Below are 20581 nucleotides of genomic sequence, written 5' to 3' on the forward strand. Positions count from 1 at the left end.
TGGCACACACATACACACGCCGTTTCTTTTACTTTAGGAAAAAAATACACAGGATTTCCTACTTTCCAGCTAATGTGCTGTCAGAGTTCACAATGTTTTGCTTTAAGAACCTTACCTGAGGAGATACTGGGCACCAACAAGTGACTTCCTTCAGAGTTGTAAAGTTCTGGCTTAAATGAACCTTTTCCCCAGGGATTTAAAATACTGATTTAAAGAGCTGTTTAACTGCTTCCACCTCCTCTAATTACTGTTTTGGCAGATGTGCCAATTCAGCACAAGTACCTCCATTGACCAAGGCAGAAGACTTTTACAGGCTTTACTTATACATGGCAGGGTGACCAGTTTACTGACTTGAGTTAAAACACAGGCTGGAGAGATCACTTGTGCTCTCTGTTCTTACAAAAGGACACATTCCCTGTGAGACAGATAAGGAAATTTGAACTGTTCATCTAGGCCCTTGCTTTATCTGACTTTTGCTTGCACACTAATACTGTGATCCCAAGGAGCCTCTTTTCTAAAGCAAACAGCACAAAGGCGATCCCAACAGGAGGGCTCAATGAATATTTAAAAACAGAGAAACAAGTGCAATTAAGGGTGAACACAAAACTAATTGAATAAGCAGTTTCATGGATTGCTACAGTAAAGTGGCCTTTTTACAGTCATCACCAAGTGCTTTCGTTTCCTCTAGGAGGGTCACAAAACAGAGAACTTTGCCTCTCCATGTAGCTCTAGCTTTCATGGTACAGACAAGGGCTCACTTCTCCTAGAATTATTTCCTTCTAGAACTCCTTGGATAGTTCATGAAAAGCAATATACATCTCCTGGCTCCAGCTCCAGCCTTTGCCAGAGGTGTCCTTGAATCTTGTCCTATAGGAAAAAATAAACTTCCTGAGTAGGGCTAAGGATTTGAAGATTTCTTCTACAGTGTGACAAGAAAGGCTAGCCATAAATACACGTAACTGCTGTATTTACTAAGTTAAAGGGATTAGTCAGGCCAGCTGCAACAACACGATTTACTTGCCACCAGCATTCCCCAAGGGAACTCTGTGGAACACCGCTTCCCTTAAGGTCAATAGTGGGATTCCCCTCTGAATCGCAGCCTTGCAGTCCTTTGGCCATGACTAAACCATACCTGCCCACGCTAACATACCTGCACACTACAAAGAACCTCTCTCCTTATTTAGATGTTCATTCTTGTGCAGAGGTAGCAATATATTTTTACTTCTCTCTTACATGTATCAGCACGCACATGCTCTCTCTCCTTTGCTCTGCATTTCACACATCCATATAATGTGCATATGTTCATATACGTTTCACAACAAACCTAAGGTGCTCCCTGTGCTGAAATGGAACTGGCAGAAGTATAAATATTTTCTCAGCAGTGACGGTTGCTATTTTCACCTCAGAATGGAAGTATTTATCTCAATGGCTAGAATGTAGTTTCCCTTTTTTTCTTTTTCTGTCCTGCAATTGTGGCACAGAAGACCCACAGTGGTGAGCACTTGGCTGTTCATGAGCAGCAAAATCTGCCTCTTTTCTATGCACCCACCTGCAGAATACTGTAAAGCAGAGTAGATGTGCATATGCTTGAGGCTTTGAACCCTCTCATCTACCTCCTCTACTCTCTTCTTGGAATGCCAGTCGCTGCCAACTACCTGGCAATGGCTGTTGCTGTATCTCTGCCTCCCCTCATTGTTGGGAATCCCCTTTCTCCAGAGCCTCATCTGAAAAAATACCCTGAGAACAGCATGTTCCCACAGTGTGTTCAATTAAATTAAGTATTATGAGAACAGCTTGTTCTCTTCAGAGCTAGAGAGTTGGCTGGGGGGGGGAGGGAGGTGGTGGGAAGCAGCAAGGGAGTAAAGCAGGAGAGAAAACAGGCAAGGATGAGCGGAGGGGGAAAGAGGACAAGGGCCAGGAAGGAACTGGAATCAAGCAAGCTCATTTACAAGGCCAACTGTACATTTTCAGCCAATCTATGAAAACAATTCAGTTTTTGATAGGAAGTAAGAAAACACAGATCAACTGTTGGAGCTCTTGGCCAGCTGAGGAAGTAAGGAAGATGAGAAAGAGCGTTGAGTATAGTCTGAAGGCACAAGGATACAGAAGATGGAAAAATGTCATCAAGAAAAAAAAAAAAGAAATCTAATACCAGAAGGAGAAAGGATGAGCTAAATAGTGTAGAGAGAGCAAGAAAGTTTGGGGCAACTTCTAAAACTGGCCCAGCTAAAACTGCCCTCAGGTAGTGTCTGTAAGACATCTTTGCAAATACCACTGGGGAAAACCAAATTGAAAGAAAGCTGGTCAAAACACTCTAGGCACAAAATCTTTTGCACAGAAAAGGAAACAACTGTCACTAGAATGTTAAAATTCTACAAAATGAAAGAAACAAACAAAAAAATTCCTGATGGTCAGGGAAAGTGGTTACCTACCCTTATCACCTGGAAAACACAGCAATTCTCTCTTTCCTGTCTTAGGTTCAGATTTAAACCAGAACTAGCACCTAGTGGAGAAGCAAGGATTCTCCGGAGGGCCTCAGCTCTGACCACTGTTTTCATCATCGACACGTCAGCAAAAGAAGCGTGACAGTTACCACCTACAAGAAGGCTACTACAACGTAAAAGGGAACGATCTGCTCACTGTACCCATGATGAGTAAGATAAGAACTACCATTCTGGTGATTTATATTTACATATGCAAACTTACTGGGATCCCGTTGATGCCTTGAAATCCTGGAACTCCCATTGGGCCCTGAAGAAAAAGAGTACACGTTATATTTCACTTCCTCTGTCCGTCTATTTCAGTCACCTGTGAGATTCTTTTCACTCCAACATTTTCAGTCTTGGGCTTTGGCTTTCAAAACCCAAAGGAGCAAACTCTCTCATGCACATTCTCTCTGACCGCAGGGGTCAGTGAAGATAGGGACTGAGCATCTGAGCTTGACTGGATGCCAAACGAGTGTTTCAGGAACGTTTTAATCAGGCAATTTAAAGTAAAAAATTAATCTCCTACTGCACATCTGGGGAAAACAAGATGCCAGGAAAATAAACAATCCCGTATAAGCTTAACTCTCAGTGTCCCACTTGACCTGAGTTTTGGTGGTTTTTTTTTTTTCTGGTAAGGGTTTTTCTGTCTATACTTGGATAGCACCACCCTGAGATACGCAGACAACTGTATTAACTTCAGACCACCCCTGGTTGAGTTGCAAGTAATTACCACTTCGTTGGTTCTACTGCTCTGCTCTGGATAGTAGCAAAACAGAGTGTGTAAGTAGAATATTCCTAAGGGCATTAAGACGTTTCTACATTTGCTGTTCTGCCCATTCTTGCACACTGCATTCATTGACACCCACACCTTATGGGCTATGCTATTTAATATGACATAGTTTGTAATATTCTTTGTGTTATAAATAACTTTACACCCGCAAAACTGAACCGCAGGTTTCATTTACTACCCATTCATTTTGCTTTTCTAGACACCAGCTCAGGATCTTCTACATAGGAATCAGCTCCAGGTCTCTCTGAACTTAGTGTGAATAACAACAGTCGACCCCTGGGCATGCGAAGTGGAAGACCACTTTCAACAGCAATACTCATTTGGCTGTGGTTCATCTACCAGGACGGCTACAATGTTCAGCAGCTTTAGGAACTGCATTCTCATTCAAAAACAAAAGCAGGGGATTCTCTAAAGATACTAATGAAATTCTGTTGTGTTCTCACCCTTGGACAGATAGTCCCAGACTATCTTTATTCATTCAAAAATATATACAAGGCTATAGATGTATTGCAGGGGAAAAAAAACCCAAACAAATCACTGTTGAGCCTACCTTGTCACCTTTCTGTCCAGCTGGTCCAGGGGGGCCCACTGCTCCTCTCTCACCTTTTGCTCCTGGTAAACCTTCTGGGCCAGTAAATCCAGGTGCACCTATTGGTCCTTGAAGCCCAATTGGTCCTGGTCGACCCTAATACACACGCAAAAAAAAAAAGTCAAGGCACCATGTTCACAAACTCCTTTGCAATTACTCTATTCAACTCTTTAATACAATTTGATACCTCTCAGGGTAGTTAGGACATCCTGAAGTTTTCCCGCTACATTCTTAGAGAAAGAGTTTTTAGAGGTTATTTCAGGTAAGTCATGAGTAATGGTAAGAAATCTCCCCCTTTTCCTGGTAGATCCATTACTGCCCATATTCCTGCAGGAAGGAACAGGGCAAGACAACAGTGTTTTGAGATCAAACCGGCTGCTGCTTCTTGAGTTTGCATCTCTATTTCCAAGCTGCAAAGTACAAGAAGATTTTGCTCATGTTTTAGACCAAGCACAACAAAAAGATAACACAAGATGCAAGAAGTGCGTGGGTCACATGCAGTCACAAAGCACACTTGAAAGTATTTGAGACTAGTACAAGATTGGGATTGATTTCACTGTGCTCTCCTGTGACCTTACAGTCGGGGTGTGGATTTTGGTTTCTCGAGTGCAAAAAGAAGGGTGCAATGACGGAGCACTGCCCGAAGATGGCAGCTTTTCTACAACTGCAGAGATTCCTATGGGACTGATGAGCTTCCATTGTTCTCTCTCTACGTGGAGGTGCAGAGTAGTCTGATGCTTGTTTCTGAAACAAGCCAATGTTTAAAAAATTTTACTGTAAGCGCTCTGATTTTTTATTAGCATCAGAAGCTGCCTCTTGGCAACTGAACACTTAACACAGATTTTTGTGTTAATATTTTTGTACTGTTCATTTGGTTCATTTTCAGAGAATCTGAAAGAGACCAGCAGAGTCTAAAGTCCCAAAGTATCAGTAGAAAATGAAAGTTTAGGGCTACGCTTTCTACTGGCAAGACAGTCGGCAGATTACACAAAGATATCCATGCAAAGAATCAAGCTTTACATTAAAAGACATAGAACGAAGGAGGAAGATTAAAAAAAAAAATTTAAAAAATCCTCCTCTTTTCAATTCTCCTCTACAATCATGTCCACGGTAGTGTGTTTCCCTTCTATTTCCCTAACTCCTTAAAACAGCAGAAGGAATGCAGCTCCCTGCTGCAAGTGTTTTAGTAATCTCAGCTGGAGACACGCAAAGTCCTGACTCCACGCCTTGGCAGGTAAAAGACTTTCCAGTTAATTTAAAAATGCATTTTTTACATGTTAATAATCAAGCAAAGTGAAACAAACTGGAATTGACTTTAAAAATTCTTTTTTCAGGATCATTTTTAGTATCTGTTTAGGCTAAAACATTTCAGCCCATATTGCATGTTTCTTCACTACTGGAGCAGTTTTCTTTTAAAGTACAGCAACTCCCCCATGTCAGTCTTTCTGTCGTGATTGTTTCATCCTGGCCTTTTAACTGAGGTCAAGTGCATGTTTTGTATTTCATACCTTTTCTGTCTAGACACTATCCATACTCTGCATTTCCAGAGGTACAGACTCCCATCGGAAAAGGCTTTTTTAATTATTTTTCGCTTTCTTCACTCTGGGCTAATTATCAATGGAATTATTTCTATTTGGAACCATACGATCATAACATTAATCCCCAAATCTTCAGTGGTCCTTGGCAATCGCACACAAGGAACACGTTACAAAAGTCACATGCTTTGCTCTCACTTTCAGTCTCAGCTTTAACTTTTTAATTTCCCAAGGTCACAAGCTATTCAGAGTCTTTCAGGCAACATTTCAGTTAAAAGACATGGGCTGTGGACTGTCCACCTCAAGGCAGCACAGCAGAGGAGAGACATACTCTAAAAATGGGCATGTTACTGTTATAGCCAGCCACCACCCACAAAAGCAACAGCATCCAAAAGTCCACCAAGGTTTCTAAAGGAAAAAACACTCTGAATTCCTCACTTGTTTGAATTGCTAACACTTCTGTATTCAATTAGCTTGATCACCTGGTTAATGACAGTGTTTCACAATGACTGGAACAATAGGAATAAAAATCTTAGGAGTCTTTTGTTTTGTTGTGCTGCAGGTCACTTTGAGACCACTAGATGAGACAGTAAAGACCAGTAACTACGCATTCTGCTCATGTTCAGTTCTGCAGCTCTCTGACAGAATCAAATATGTTCTGTGTGATTTCAGGGCCCGTAGGTAAAAAGCTCTCTTTTGCCTTAGTGCCCTACAAAAAAGATTTTAACAGCACTTGAAGATTTTGTGCAGTGCCTTAGAGTGTCACTAAACCATAAAGACACAGTAAAGTGCTTCTAATCTCTCTGATAATGTGATTATGCCATGATAATCAGACTCTCAAGAATTCTTACTGTTTCGTTTGAAGTCTATGTGGATGGAAATCACGTTTTCTATGCTGAAACGAAGGACGTGCCTCCACTGCTAAAAAAGCAGCATTTTTCGTCACTCAGTAGCACTCCCATGAACTGTCCCAAGATAAAAGCATTATAAAGAGCAGGCACTGTGGTGTGCAGGAGCAATTCCAGGATAAAAGCACAATGAAGACTCAGGTTTTACCACAAGGTAAACTTACAGGGTTCAACACCAGGTGGAACTACTTTTTGACCTCTGTAAGTTTACCTTGTGGTAAAAAGTGAAGTGCCTAGTCTTCACTGTGCTTTGGCATCAGGATTGCTCCTACTTATCCAAGGGATAAAAAGAATAAAACATCTCTTAGCAGTGAGGACAAGCTGAAACATAAAACGTGGATTACATCAAACAGAAACTGGAGTGAATCAACAGAGCTCCCTATTCTTAATCTTCATTGTTCAATCTGTGTAGTCCAGTAGCCTAGAAAAGGCATCATTAATTAAAAGAAATGGTATTGGTTTGGTTTCCTGGCTGCATGACAACTGTTTTTAAAAAGAGGAAAATTATAGAATGCTAGCAACACCAAGCAAGGACAAAGTCTATGAAATTCCTATGACTTGTGAGTGTTTTCTCAAATGCCCAATAGAATTTCATATATTTGAAAACCATGACCTGCATTCTCAAACTTATTTGTGCACCAGGCTTTTACTATTCAAGCAGCACTAAATTAAATGCCTGTCTCTCTGGAATGAATATGATGCTGGGAAAAAATGGCATTATTTCTTGATATACCATAGTGTTTCCATAGATAATTTCAAGATTTTGACCAGTTTGTGCCACAAGTTCAGTGAGTCATATGCATCTCTGTTACACACTTAGCCACTGCAAACCATGAAAACTACAGAGATGTCTCAGACATCCAGGTTTCCATTCTCAATGTGGGGTAACCAAGAGGACAAAATGGCTGGGATAGGAACCTCCCACTGCTTCTGAACCGCTACACTGCAGAAGGCAGTAAAACAAAATGGCCTGAAAATGTAATTTGATGGCAGCTTCTTTCAAGGTGGAAAAGGTTCTGCAACACATGCCTTCTCCCCATCATCCTTTTAATTCATCTGCATCCCAGGGTGTCATGAGGAAAGGCCAGTATAGTGGGTAATGATGGGGCCTCTCTACTGCTACACAATCAAACACATCAGTTTCTTTATTGTCTCTACCCCTTTTGCCAACTCTAATATCCCACATAAATTTTCGCCCACTGAAGCGGAGCTGCTGCACATAGCATTGCAAATTCCAAACATTCTTTTTTTTTTTTTTTTTTCCCATTGCCTCTGTGAGCCTGGAAAATAAAGTGTAAATCTCTTTAATTTGTCACTTTGCAAAGGAACACACGTGGCAGCGGTATGGAACCACTGGACATGCCCCTTATTTCAGGGACAAAAAATCTAATACGAGAGCTTACCTCCTTGGGGGACAGTTGTACTAACCTCACCCACGATCAAACACTGGTCAGTGATTCATCACCAGAACAGGATACTGGAACTCCCAAAGTGAGATAAGTTTAGCAGGACTAGTTACTAAGCACAATAGTACTGATCGGGTAGGGCAGAACTGATCCCTTCTTCAGTTACTAAATTCGTAGACTGCCATATTTCAGCAAAGAATTATTATTTTTCTAAGCAAAATTAAGGTCCAGTGTATGAAAAGAACAACTGAATTTAAAGATGTTAATTTTTTTCAGACTAACACATTGCTCCTCCTCTATAAGAATTCAGTGACCAAATTTTCAAAAAGGGTCTTATTCACGTGCTCTATTTCTTCGTCTATCATTTCCCCATAAACAATGTTTTATCAACACAAAAATTGCTAGTGACAAAGATTTACTTCACAAGCAAACACTTCACAGTCTGAAGCATCTTATGCTCAGTTGATTACATTAAGGCAAACCAAAGAGCCAACTATGAAATCATTATGGCCCTAAAAACATACATTCTCATATAGAATCATAGAATGATTAGAGTTGGAAGGGACCTCAAAGATCATCTAGTTCCAACCCCCCTGCCATGGGCTGGGACACCCTCCACTACACCAGGTTGCCCAAAGCCTCATCCAACCTGGCCTTGAACACTTCCAGGGATGGGGCATCCACAACTTTTCTGGGCAACCTGTTCCAGTGCCTCACCACCCTCAGAGTGAAAAATTTCTTCCTTATATCTAATCTAAATCTCCCCTCTTTCAGTTTAAATCCATTGCCCCTTGTCCTGTCACTACACACCCTTGGAAAAGTCTCTCTCCAGCTTTCCTGTAGGCCCCCATTAAGTACTGGAAGGCTGCAATAAGATCACCTAGGAGCCTTCTCTTCTCCAGGCTGAACAGCCCCAACTCTCTCAGCCTGTCTTCACAGGAGAGGTGCTCCAGCCCTTGGATCATCTTCGTGGCCTCCTCTGGACCCACTCCAGCAGCTACATGTCCTTCTTGTGCTGGGGACTCCAGAGCTGAATGCAGCACTCCAGGTGGGGTCTCAGGGCAGCAGAGCAGAGGGGCAGAATCACTTCCCTTGACCTGCTGGCCACGCTCCTTTTGATGCAGCCCAGGACACGGTTGGCTTTCTGGGCTGCCAGCGCACATTGCCGGCTCATGCCGACTATACCGCATCCACTAAGCAGAATGTAGTCTGAAACCTTCCACGTACCCGATGTCCGTGTCGCACAGGATAGCTTGTGCAGGGACTGATCCTTCGGGATGCTCTTTCCCACAGGCAAATGGCATTACCCTTTTAAATCACGGCTGTTCTCTCTCATCAGAGATGCCACATTACAAAAGGTGACACAGGGCTCACACCGCACTCGGATGAAGTGTCTATAGGTGACTTATCGGTGCAAGGCAGCGGCGTCCATTAGTGAGCAGCACGACCTTGGGCTAACCACTTCTACTTTCTATCTCCATTTCCTCCCTTCTCCTCTTCGGTCTGCCCTGCCTTTGCTGCAAGATTCCAGCAGCAGTGGTTATCTCTTGGTAGACAGACAGTGCCTAGCACAAGAGAGTCCTGGTCTCGACTGGGGCCCCACAGTTCTACCGTAATAATAATAATTACTGATGAAAAACCCTTCACTATTTTCCAAAATTACAGGTCAGGTATCCAGTGCCCTGCTGACATTCCACAGTAAGTAATTATTTACCCTACTGAAAAACGCTTTGTACTTTTAAAGAAAATTATTCTTCAGTATTTCTTCTAAAAACTCAGGGAAAGTCTTGTTCAAAATGGCTTCTTTATTTCTGTCATATAATTTACTGTTCCTCTACACAGCTTTTTACCCACACAGTGTGAGAGGAACACACAAAACTGTGCACACACGCAGAAATAACAGACTGGAAAAAACATCCTGTGCAACAATCCTACTTACCTCAGCACCTTCCCAAAAATCTCACAAGTTTTTTTTTCTTTGTTGTTCTCTAGTTTTTAAGGAAAGATATGAGGGTATTTATTTATTTATTTATAAGAAAAGAGGTGAATTATTCCTGTAACATGAATTTCTTTAATATCATAATTCATTTTAAAAGTTTTCTATTTATCGAAGCAGTGCTTGGCATTCTCACACTGCAGACTCTGAAGGCTGCTCTGGTCATCTCGGGAGCAATCTTTTAACATAGTAATGAGCAACTGCAGAATTGTTTCTCGCAATAATTTCCAATTTTAGTTCACGTGATAAAGTCAATTTTCAAAAAATACTACTGTTATTTCCACTAAGCTTGACTAGACATGATCGTAAGTAGAAAATCTAAGTGATAAAAAATGTGTGTGTGCATATATATATATGGTTTGACAGCTGATTTTTAAACTGCTTAAAAAAAAAAAAATTGATTTCATAGACCATTTGCTTCCTGAATCATGTACTTCAGTAACATAAATAAATGCAAAAGAAGGTTTACCACATTATAAATATAGAACTGCATATAAACCCTGGACATTTTTTTTAAAAAAAGTAATCTTTATTTTTAACTATCTTTATTTTTAAATTGGATATTTAAATCTCGGAAAAGTTTGTTCTTTAGAACGCTCAATTTCCAGTTCAAAACTTTCATGGAACATCCTGATCCAATCAATTCCACATATTTGCTATTTCTATTTATAGCACACAAAGAGACCACATACTGTTGTCTTTTTCCCCACCACGGACAATGCCAGGAGTGGCTCAGTATTAAATCTAAGTAATTATTATGTTTTATACTTCATAACCTTTAAAGAAACTGCTTTTTTTTTAAAAAATGAGAGAGTTAAAAAGGATGACTTTAACTCAGATTCCTCTTTTGCTTTGATGTACTGAAATGTCCAAGACAGATAAGAAAGAGAATGTGGAAGGGCTCCAGGCCACAGAGAACACAGATAACATGAAAGTAAGTGAAAGTCACTTGTGGGTTGTAACATCTGTGTAAGAGATGCACAGCGGTGTTGGGTGATCGCCTTCCTGTGCTGCACTCCCCCGAGAACGGGATCTATGTGTAACACGGAGCGTCACACAGAATGATGGGAACTATGGAAATATAAAGATATTATTCATGGGGATTTTTTAAAATAAAGAACAAGCAGCAGGATCTACAAAGCATGGTGATGACTTGTGTTGTATTTCAACTAAATGAATAACAGTTGTATGAAAATTATGAGTTAAATCTCATTTTTAAGGAGCTACGCTATATATTTGAACGACGCTTACCAGCCCTTTGCATGATCATCACTCAGAATTATGCCTCTATCTCAGCAGAAACTGCATGAAATCCTGGTTTCCAGTGACTGATGAATTGCATCCCAGATCATCAGGGCAGCAGAGGTGATCACTCCGGAATCCCCAGCTTACCCACTGTTTGCTTAAGCTAATTGGCCATGAGGCTTAGGTGATACATAGTCGTCTGAGATTAACCTTTCACTACTTACCATGGCAACAGGTTCCTTTGCCAGCTTGGCTGTTATCTTTAGGGCCTTCTCGTGTTTTAAACCGGAAGGGCAATGCTAGGTTCCTACACAAATGGAGAGCAATCCACTAGACAGCACACAAGACACAACTGGCAGTACTCCTCCGAAATCACGCACGTGTTTAAGCCCAACTTAGAGGTAACAGGGAAACAAGGCGTGAAGGAGGCGGTGAGGAACAGTGGGCAGGAACTGCTCCCACATCTCCTGGAGCTCTGGCCATACATTACATTCATCAACATTCCAAAAAATAAGACTTATAATGAAAGGATGGATTACATGATTATGAAATCTTAGTGAAAGCAAGTGAGGTCTGACTGACTTCAACTTACTCATAAACTAATCACTTTTTTTATTTAACAAAAGAGCATAGTACAGTCACTGGTTTGAATGGTTTATGAGATTTTGTGGTCTTTTGCAACCTCAGTTCATCTTCTCTCCCTCAAGTCTTTGGTGTCTAATCTCTAAAAAATGTTTTAGAAAGCCTTTACAGTTCCCTGACCTGGTCACACAGGACAGCAGCTGTCATAACATTTTCCTGCCCTTAAACTGAGGGGAGGGCTCTTCTGAATATTGTGTGCATCTCTTGACAGCGGCACGAATCCTGAGCTGAATTTTAATACAAAAGAATTAGTTATTTCAGAAGAAAACACAAGGTTTCCCTAGGACTTCTTTCCATTTTCCTGATGGCCGTACAGGAAAGTAGACAAGGCAGCCAACGCAAAGCATTTTTTTCCCCAGAACACACACAAGCCGCCTCTGGTGAGACCATGGCAGCAGAAAACGACCAAATGACAGCTCCCAGAAGTCAGTGCCCAATACAGGAGACGGGTCAAATGAAAAGTGAGGGTCAGAGCCCCTGACCCTACTGGCTTTGATTGCAGGGCTTTCCTCTAAGCAGACTGATTTGCAGACACCTCTGGTTCTGTTACCAACTACGTTTTCCACTTACAAGCCAGTAAAGAGTTTTACGGTGATACGGAACAGCAGGTATCTACAGCACCATTGCTCCAGCAAAGGACCAGCCAGCTGGTTATAACTAGTTGTCATGTTTATTGAAAGCTGTGAATTAGATGAATAAAATGACTTCATTCTTGAATAACCCATAGTGATATGCTCACACAGTGTGACCTCCAAGGGAGGGCAGTCCACAATCACCGCTGGCTTCGCTTTGCTTCCTTCATCTTCAGCCTTATTATCCCGACTTCTGGCAGCACTTTTACTGTCCTCAGAAATACTTTTCAGTCTGCGTTTACGTTTTGTGTTAAAAGCTGTCTCTTACTCAATAACTTCTTTGTTTCAATCAGACAATCAAATGAGATCACTTAGTTTTATCTCATGTTTTAATTGTTTCTGCGTGTTGCTTTTCACATGACAAGCGACATGGTTGAACAGACACACACTGCAGTTTGTTAACTGAGCTTATACAATTTCCAACACCAACAATACAGGCCTTGCAGTACATACTATGTGTATATATATGTGTATACTATATATGTGTACATATATTTTCTCTCCAACTAATTTGCCAAGATCAAGTATACTATTTTTCACAAACCATAGAAAGGAGTTTTACCTAACTCATTACTGAGGAAGACACCACACTAATTATAGACACTAGACAAGTCCTTTGGGGAAAAACGATATTGAATCGTAGTGACTTCAAGGGCAGTCACACAAGGACTCACTGCCCATGAAACCACAGCTTCTGACTCTCCTTAAGAAACACCCTACAACACTTAACTTTTTCAGGGATCTGCTATGGGCTCACGAGGAAAGAACATCATGCAGGCTTGTGTTATTTTCCCTTTCACTTATCCCTAGCACCCTACAGAACAAACCAAAAAAGCCTGATGTGTTTTAAAAGAACTGTTGAAGTGAGCAGCTACAATGAACTTTTTGCTACCTTCCCCTCTTGGCTGGCATTTCCAAGCTGCCTTCTTCATGGATTCGAGTGACAGAAGATTCATTGTTGTAAAAAAATGTTGTCAGTCGAAAATTAGCTGTATTAAGTAGTGTACTGAACAAGTGAAATCTTGCCAGTGTCAGGCCTGTTAAGGCTATTAAAGGGACATTGTATCTAGAAAGGCAGGGAGGGTTCAGCCACTTGCTGAAGCCGAACAGACTCCAAACCTCTTCAGGCTCTGCTGTGTCCAGATCTGTTAATTTGCTTTGGGCTCCTCTCCAGTTTTCTGTTACAACAAACTCAGTTTTTAAATCTCTAATTCCTCTTGCAAGCAAAGGCTGTGACAAGTTAGTGTTTCCTCAGAGACAGAACTGAGATGTGGGCAAGGAGAAGATCTAATGGGAAGAGACTGCCCATACCAGCATTTTCCCAGTAACAACTTCAGCCGATAGGATGGTTTGTTCTTCCCTGTTGCACTGAGAGGCAGAGCCGCTGGCTGTCCTGCATCCCACAAAGGCACTGGCTATGAAAGTGCGGGCTCTGCACTGAGAAATCGGCAGTTCAGCTCCCTAAGGAGCAAACGAGTGGGAGGAACTGCACATCTTGGTGGGCAACTCACTCTTTCACACACAGAACTCTCTGTCCATCAGCCTCCACAGCACCCATCAAGAGCTGAGAGATTTTGAAAACAGAAGACTGAGACAGGAAGGAAGGAAATGGGAAACTGGTAACAAAAAGGTCACAAGTACCTCTCCACTGGCCCACAATTTCTAATACTACATTATAACTACATTCGACTTCTGCCTGGGAACTGGAAATCAAGTGCAATCAAGACACGTCCTGCTCCTCAATAACACAGAGACAAGAAGATAACTCAGAGATAATGAATAGACCCAGAAGAGTGAGACGAAGAGACAGAAAAGGTGTTATAGAAGCCCCTTCTGCTCTGTGGATAATACAGAGAGCTTTCCATTTCCCTCATGCTGTGGGAACAGAGTGTGTCCTTTTGCACCACAACTTCCCCAGACATGACATTCAACCAGTAAAGAAAGGAATGAGAATGAAGAAACCAGTAAGGAAAAAACAAGAAACTCTTGAGGCTTCCATGCATGGAAACAGTCACAGAGCTCTCGTGATCACTCACCTTACACGATGCCTTCTCGGCCTTTCTAAAGGGCCTCATGCTAGAGACAAAAAATAGTTCATGAATCTTTTAAAGAAACTTCACTCACTGGAGCTCTTTATTGCAGTTTCAGCTACAGATAAGCTATTCCCAGCCTTAGTTTCTACCAGCAGCTAAACAAAGTTCCCAGTCTATTTAAATCCTGGCAGTTATCCTGGGGAACTCATTTCCACAAGATGCATCTAAGACCAGCAATATAGGAGTATTTTTACAGGAACAGCCACACAGAGAAGAAGAACACAGAGATGTACGAGAACAGTTGCAAAAATGTCAGTTAAAGACTTCTAGCAAAGATTTAATGCCTCATGCACTTCTAGAAAGAAACCACCCGCTAATCAACAAAAGCCAGGAAGAAGCTAAAGGGTACCGGTCTTTAGGACAATTATTTCGTGCTCAGCAGCTAGATTCCCTGCCAAGCACTGGAGTGGATAGGTAAGATCCTGCCCTCATTTTTTCTGGGCTAGCAATAGCCATGTTCCCTCTCTTTGGGCAATTTTAGACCCAGATCTGGCATGTGCAGCCTGGGCTAGGCTCATCTGTTCCCAGATGGCTGCAATGCCAAATCAAACCCATTTTTAAATTGTATTAAAGGGCTGGAGGGGTTAGGTCACTCAAAGAAAATTCACTCAAAGTATATTTTTTACTTTGCATAGATCCAAAAGCCTCCAGAATGTTTTCTGCCAGGCAAAGACTTTCAATCAACTGGGGTATTTGGATGGCTCAGAAACAGTCAGTTCATCACAGCTACAGAAAACAGTCTGGTCTTTGATTCCAAAGACTTTGTCGGTTTCCACTTGATTTACTACTTCTACTTTGAAGGTGGCTATCAACGAATTGTATCAGTGAGCTGATAACTGGAAATGTCATTGGACTGCAGTTTATCTGAAAAGATTATAGTAAAAAAATGGCTAGATGTAATCTGAGAAAAAGTGACGATGTAGTGTATGACACATCTCAAGGGAGACTGATCATCTATTTTCCATGGTAATTACTATAGAGTAACAACTTCTCTCAGAGGACCACAACTGAGGACCATTTTAATGGAGATATCATAATATCATATTAATTTGTCAATTAGCAGCTATAGCTCTACTGAGGCTATTACTCCCCTAGTTTTCACACTTCTTATGGAAGTTTCCTCTGTTGCTGTCAACCTTTTCACTGTATTCCAGCTAAAGTAGAACAATTTATCGTGGTTTAAATGCTGCAAAATTATCAACTAAGAGAACAATCTTCATATTTAACAACTTACCTTTGAATTGTCATAAAAGTTGCTTGATTTTTTCGTATTATTCTTTGTCTATCAGCAGATATTCTTAGCTGGTAATGTAGCCTTTCATATTAGAATGATACTAATTACTGCATTTTGTAATAATTTATATGTTGAGGTGAGTTGGTTGCAGAAACTACCTAATACTAACTGAAATAGCACAGATTTATTTTAATATATGGAATAAAACATCGCTGTATTTTTTCAGGTGGTAACTAATATGATAAATAAATAAATAAATAAAGACTTTTTAATGTTTGTCACTGTGTTCTTTGTTTCTGCAGAACGTAAAGTGAATCATTAGAATATGAACAATCAAGATTTGGATCACAAGCATAACATTGGTATTATAAAAGCAGATTTAAATGCCTGTATCCAATTTTGCCTTTAGGAGTTTCTCTCAATTTGTCTCAAGTTCCTGAGAGAACAAGCTTGTAAGATGCTGAGATAGCTGAATTCAAGGTCTGAACCTTTCTTCTAATTTAGCTTGCAATTCGAGTCATAGACTAACCTATTCTGGACCAGGATCTTAACATTGCTTTTTTTGGCTCACTTTTATCATACTGGAACATCTAATTATTCTACTAAATTTCACTGTTACACAGAAAATATGTACCTATAAATTGCCACAAGTAAAGCAATGTTCCAGAAAAACAATCTTGTCTTTTTTCCTTTTGTGCTTACTGATGCATTACTTATGTCCCTTCCCCTGTCCAATATCCAGCCTTTGTACTATTACAATCAAATTTTAGTACTCTAGTGCAACGTAATTCTGCAACTGCATCTGATCTATGCAGCATGGAGCTATCTCTAAGTCTTACTACCGTATCATGTATTAACATTATTCATCTGGCAAATAAAGTGGCCTTTTTTGGAAAAGTAAGAAAAAGAAAAAAAACTCACACACATTTAAAAAATATCAATTTTTGTCACCAGACCGTGTTCGACATGTGAAACATTCTGTTTGCAAGGGAGAAACACAGCAAAAGTTCTCATTATCCACTAAGGTCATTCAGCCCCAAAGGATGCTTCTAGTTAGAAGGCAGGCGGTGAAAGTAGGCCATTCACAGATCTGTCCAGTAAGGGGTCAGCGGGGAACAATAGATTCTCTGCAAGCAGTTTCCCCTACATTTTGCCTCCCATAGCCTTCCCAGCATGTTCCTGGCACTTCGGAAAGGTCTGAGCAGCTTTCCTCGCACAGGGCTCTGCTAAAAACAAAATTATCTGTTGGAATAGATAATATTAGTCAAGATTTAAAACTCAGATGGGAACCATTTGCTTATTCAAGATAGCAGATTTAGAAAAAAAACTTTTCCCAGAGACCTGTTACGCAGCAGAGCTGAGGGGAGTTTTGCAAACATGTAAACAATTCACTTTAAAGGGAGAAAAATGGAGTCTGTGAAATGTACAGCCCAAAGCAGGAGTGGAGGGTAGCAGAGGCCTGCAAATCTACAACCATATCATTTGGCAAGATTCCAGTTATCTCCAGAGGCTTAAGCAGAGCAGGTCCGGGTAAAATTTTACTGCAGTGCCTGATAACAAGAAGCGCCAGTCAGCCAGTGGCTGGTTTATCAGGCAGCGTCCGACAAAAAACTCCAATTAGTAAAAATAACTTCAAATTCAAGTCAGGGAGAGAAAAAATAGAGGATTTTTCATTTCTCCTAATAAGTGTTGCATATTGATCAAGATAAGGACGGAAATGAACTCTTCACCTACTTGAATTCCCACTGGCTAAGGTATATAGAATAAATGATTAATTCCAATGTTGCTTGTCATCACATAAATTGTATGTTTAAGTCCTTGGACATTTACTACGTGGCTGTATTAACACTCCAAAAAGCTTCATTCATTTGTTGGTATAAACTACACTTCCAGTCTGCTTAATCTTTGACAGACAGGTCTCATTGTCACCAAAATCCCTTGCTACACAATACAACAAAGACTTAAATGACTCTGTAGTCCTGCCCTGCTACCCACACTGCTCTGCGCTTCCTGCCCATATATCCCTGGAATTCATGACCATGCAGATTACTAAATTACACACTAGGACAGGGATTAAGCAGGGCTCTTTGTATGGGAGCATCTGAGGTCTGGAAGAAGATTTTACCTGTCACGGTCTGTGCTCACTGGACCTTGATGAGAGACAGAAGGAAGCAGTGCTGCAGAAGATCACAAACGCTGGTGCGTGATAATCAGCGATCTGTGTATGATGGCAGGATAACCTGACTGCTGCTGTCCTGCGCACAGGTCTAGGGAGCTTTAGACAGACAATAACCAGCCCACGATTTCCAAAGCAGCTCAGCAGCTTCTTCCCTCTTAAAATAAAAGGAGAGTATGTTCCCTGTTCTGACAGACCGCAAGCCAGTTAATGGCCTTCGCTGTACCCAAGCAGAACTGAAATGTCTAAGGGTTAGGAATGCATCCTGCAGTTAAGCAGACATACCAACAAGGCAAAGGGAGGGGTATGGTAGCTCATCAGTTGTTTTAAACTAGCTACTAATCAAAGCTGGAATTGCTTCTAATTGCTTTCAGAATGCTTTAGAGTCTCATATCCAAAAGAAAAAACAAAACCAAGGAAAAAACGATTGAAGTAACAGCACAAATTTAAACACCTCAAGGATATCAAATACCTTTTATCCATATGTATGTACAAAAGTCACATTGCTTCTCACTTGAAAAATCAGAAGTCCTTAGTAGGCCCTAATCTTGATGTCTCGATAGGACAGAGGGGAGCAGTCTTTACCCAGCTGTTATCTTAGAGATGGTTGGCAACACCAGGCTTTGGCTAAGTCTGTTTAGAAGTTCAGTACTTAAAGAATTACTGTAGTCAGGACAGAAAATCAGGAAAAGTCCTTTACCATCTTGTTTGGTTTCCTTCTCTTTGCATGCATCTTCTTATTTCAAACAGCAAATGATGACATCTTCTAGTTTTTGTTAATTATGTTGATGCAGCCATACTGGTCTGAAAGATGATATTGCATTTCTTACTGTATTTTGCACTCATTTGTAGCTCAGTGAATAACAGGAATTATCTAAGGCCTGAGAGATACAAAGTTCACAGCATAGTCGGTTTTATGGGTTTGTTTCAGACTGCAAACTCTGCTAACAAAATATAACAAAATGGGGACCGGTATACCACAATGCAGTGGTCCTTTGGTTCAGCATCATCCTGTTACATCAAAGAGTAGCGTGACTACATGCCAACATGATAACATGTCATTTTAGAGGAACCAAAACTGCCTCAAATCTGCAAACAGCCTCCTAGCCGCTCATAAAAAAATGCAAACCCCCAGAAATCCTGGGAGGACAAGCACTGGAAGCGGATCTGGTCTGCACAGACTCAGCAGGACTCTTTGGAAGTTGCTGCCAGTGCTCCTTTTGCAGCCAGAACAGCCACTGTTGAGCTACACAAACTACTCTAAGCCCTTTCCCTAGAGCCATCAATAGGGAACGATCTTTAGACTGCTGTTTGAGAAAAATAAGCAAAGCACACTTTGAACAAATAGAGAAAAAAGAATCCTCTATTGATCACTGCTACAAACTGGCTTTGTATTTCCCTTGTTCATGAAGTGACTCCAATTTCAGTTAAACCACAGCTATCTGCAGCGATGTTTTTCCATAGGATAGTTTTTAAAGCCCCACACCATGCTGTATTTGCACAGTGTGCACTAAACTGTGCCCTCAGTCACACACGTGCATACCGGCCCCCTTCAGACACCAGATTAAATTGTTCCTAACCCCCACAGGTATTTATAACGGCCTGTCTTCCAGCCAGCAAGAACAGCAAAACAGTGACTATGAGTTAAGGCGTTCTCTGTATCGGGATCTCTGAATAAACATTCACTTCTATGGAGTTTTACATCATCTGAAAACTCCGGTGTTTTCTCACCAACATCAGTACAGACAAATAATGACTTCAGCGAAGTAGAGCCCTGATGTCAGAGACAGAAGAATCGGAGCCAGCATGCATCACTCCTTCACTGCCGCTGCTCTTGCCGACGTAGCAGATCTTTGCTCGGCTGAATCAGCATCAGCAGAAATGTTGTCTTACATCTGCCACTGCCTGGAAATGCCAGCTCTGCAAGTGTCTGCTGACCAAAGCATAAGAGGAATCATGCCACTCAGGAAGGCTAAAGGGCCAAGGCTTAAAAGCAGAATAAAGGAAAAGGAATCTGAGAAACAATAGAAAGGAGATAACGGCAGGAATACAGAGGAGGCACAGCTATACTGTCCTATTCAGTTTGCAGCACAGACTGAAGAGTACACACGAGGGAAGCCCATAAAAGTCAACCAACAGGCCTACATACAGGGTAAGGTGAAGCGTCTCAACTTGTGGTAGGGGAATGGACTGTGTCCTTCCTCCCACCATGAAACTAAGCACCGAGGATGCGCATGGAACTCTTGCTCGTTTTTTCCATGAATCTAGTGGCCACCTCCCTGCTTTTACTATTGCTTCAAATAACAAAGCCAAGAAACAGGCACACAAACGCTGAATGGCGGTTTCACAGGTGGGCATGGGAAAGGCAGGCTGCAGAGCCTGGGCTTCATTTTCCCAGCTCTCACAGAGGATGAGCCTAAGCACAGGACTTACATCCTGAACACTGGGATTTTACTTGAGTCTCAAAAGCTGCATCATATTCCCTTTCCTTTCCAGAAACAAAACTTTTCTATTGACACAAATAACATTGCAGTATCAAAGCTCTTATTTGTCAACTGGAAAACCAGCTATTTTATCCTGGGAAAGTGAAGTTTATCCAGAAACTTAGTAATTCCTGAACAAATAAAAGAAAAGAAAAAATACATTTTCCTTGTCCTCGTGTTACTGGATGCAACAGCAAGTAGGGAACAAATTTGGGACTTCTATTCTTCAGATGGTGATTTACCAGTATCAAACCAGTATTACTTCATTTGATAGCAGGTTTTTTTCTGTCACTACACCACTCTGCTGTTAACAGCCCATACTGCATTTGTTAAAGAAACAACCATTAACACCGACTATTTTCTTTT

At 41.1% G+C, this 20581-nt stretch overlaps 1 protein-coding gene across 1 annotated transcript in view; it reads right to left on the reverse strand.

The window, feature by feature from the left end:
• COL4A6 (collagen type IV alpha 6 chain) overlaps window positions 1-20581 on the reverse strand; it is a 136193-nt gene that overhangs the window by 42646 nt on the left and 72966 nt on the right. Inside the window, exons 4-5 of the mRNA XM_086619911.1 lie at window positions 3827-3961; window positions 2707-2751 (exon numbers count right to left, since the gene is read on the reverse strand). Of these exons, the coding sequence (XP_086476037.1) occupies window positions 2707-2751; window positions 3827-3961 (180 nt within the window). The remainder of the gene's footprint in view (window positions 1-2706; window positions 2752-3826; window positions 3962-20581) is intronic.

This window comes from Tauraco erythrolophus, chromosome 13 (assembly GCF_009769465.1).
Source record: "Tauraco erythrolophus isolate bTauEry1 chromosome 13, bTauEry1.pri, whole genome shotgun sequence".
Taxonomy (NCBI): Eukaryota; Metazoa; Chordata; class Aves; order Musophagiformes; family Musophagidae; genus Tauraco; species Tauraco erythrolophus.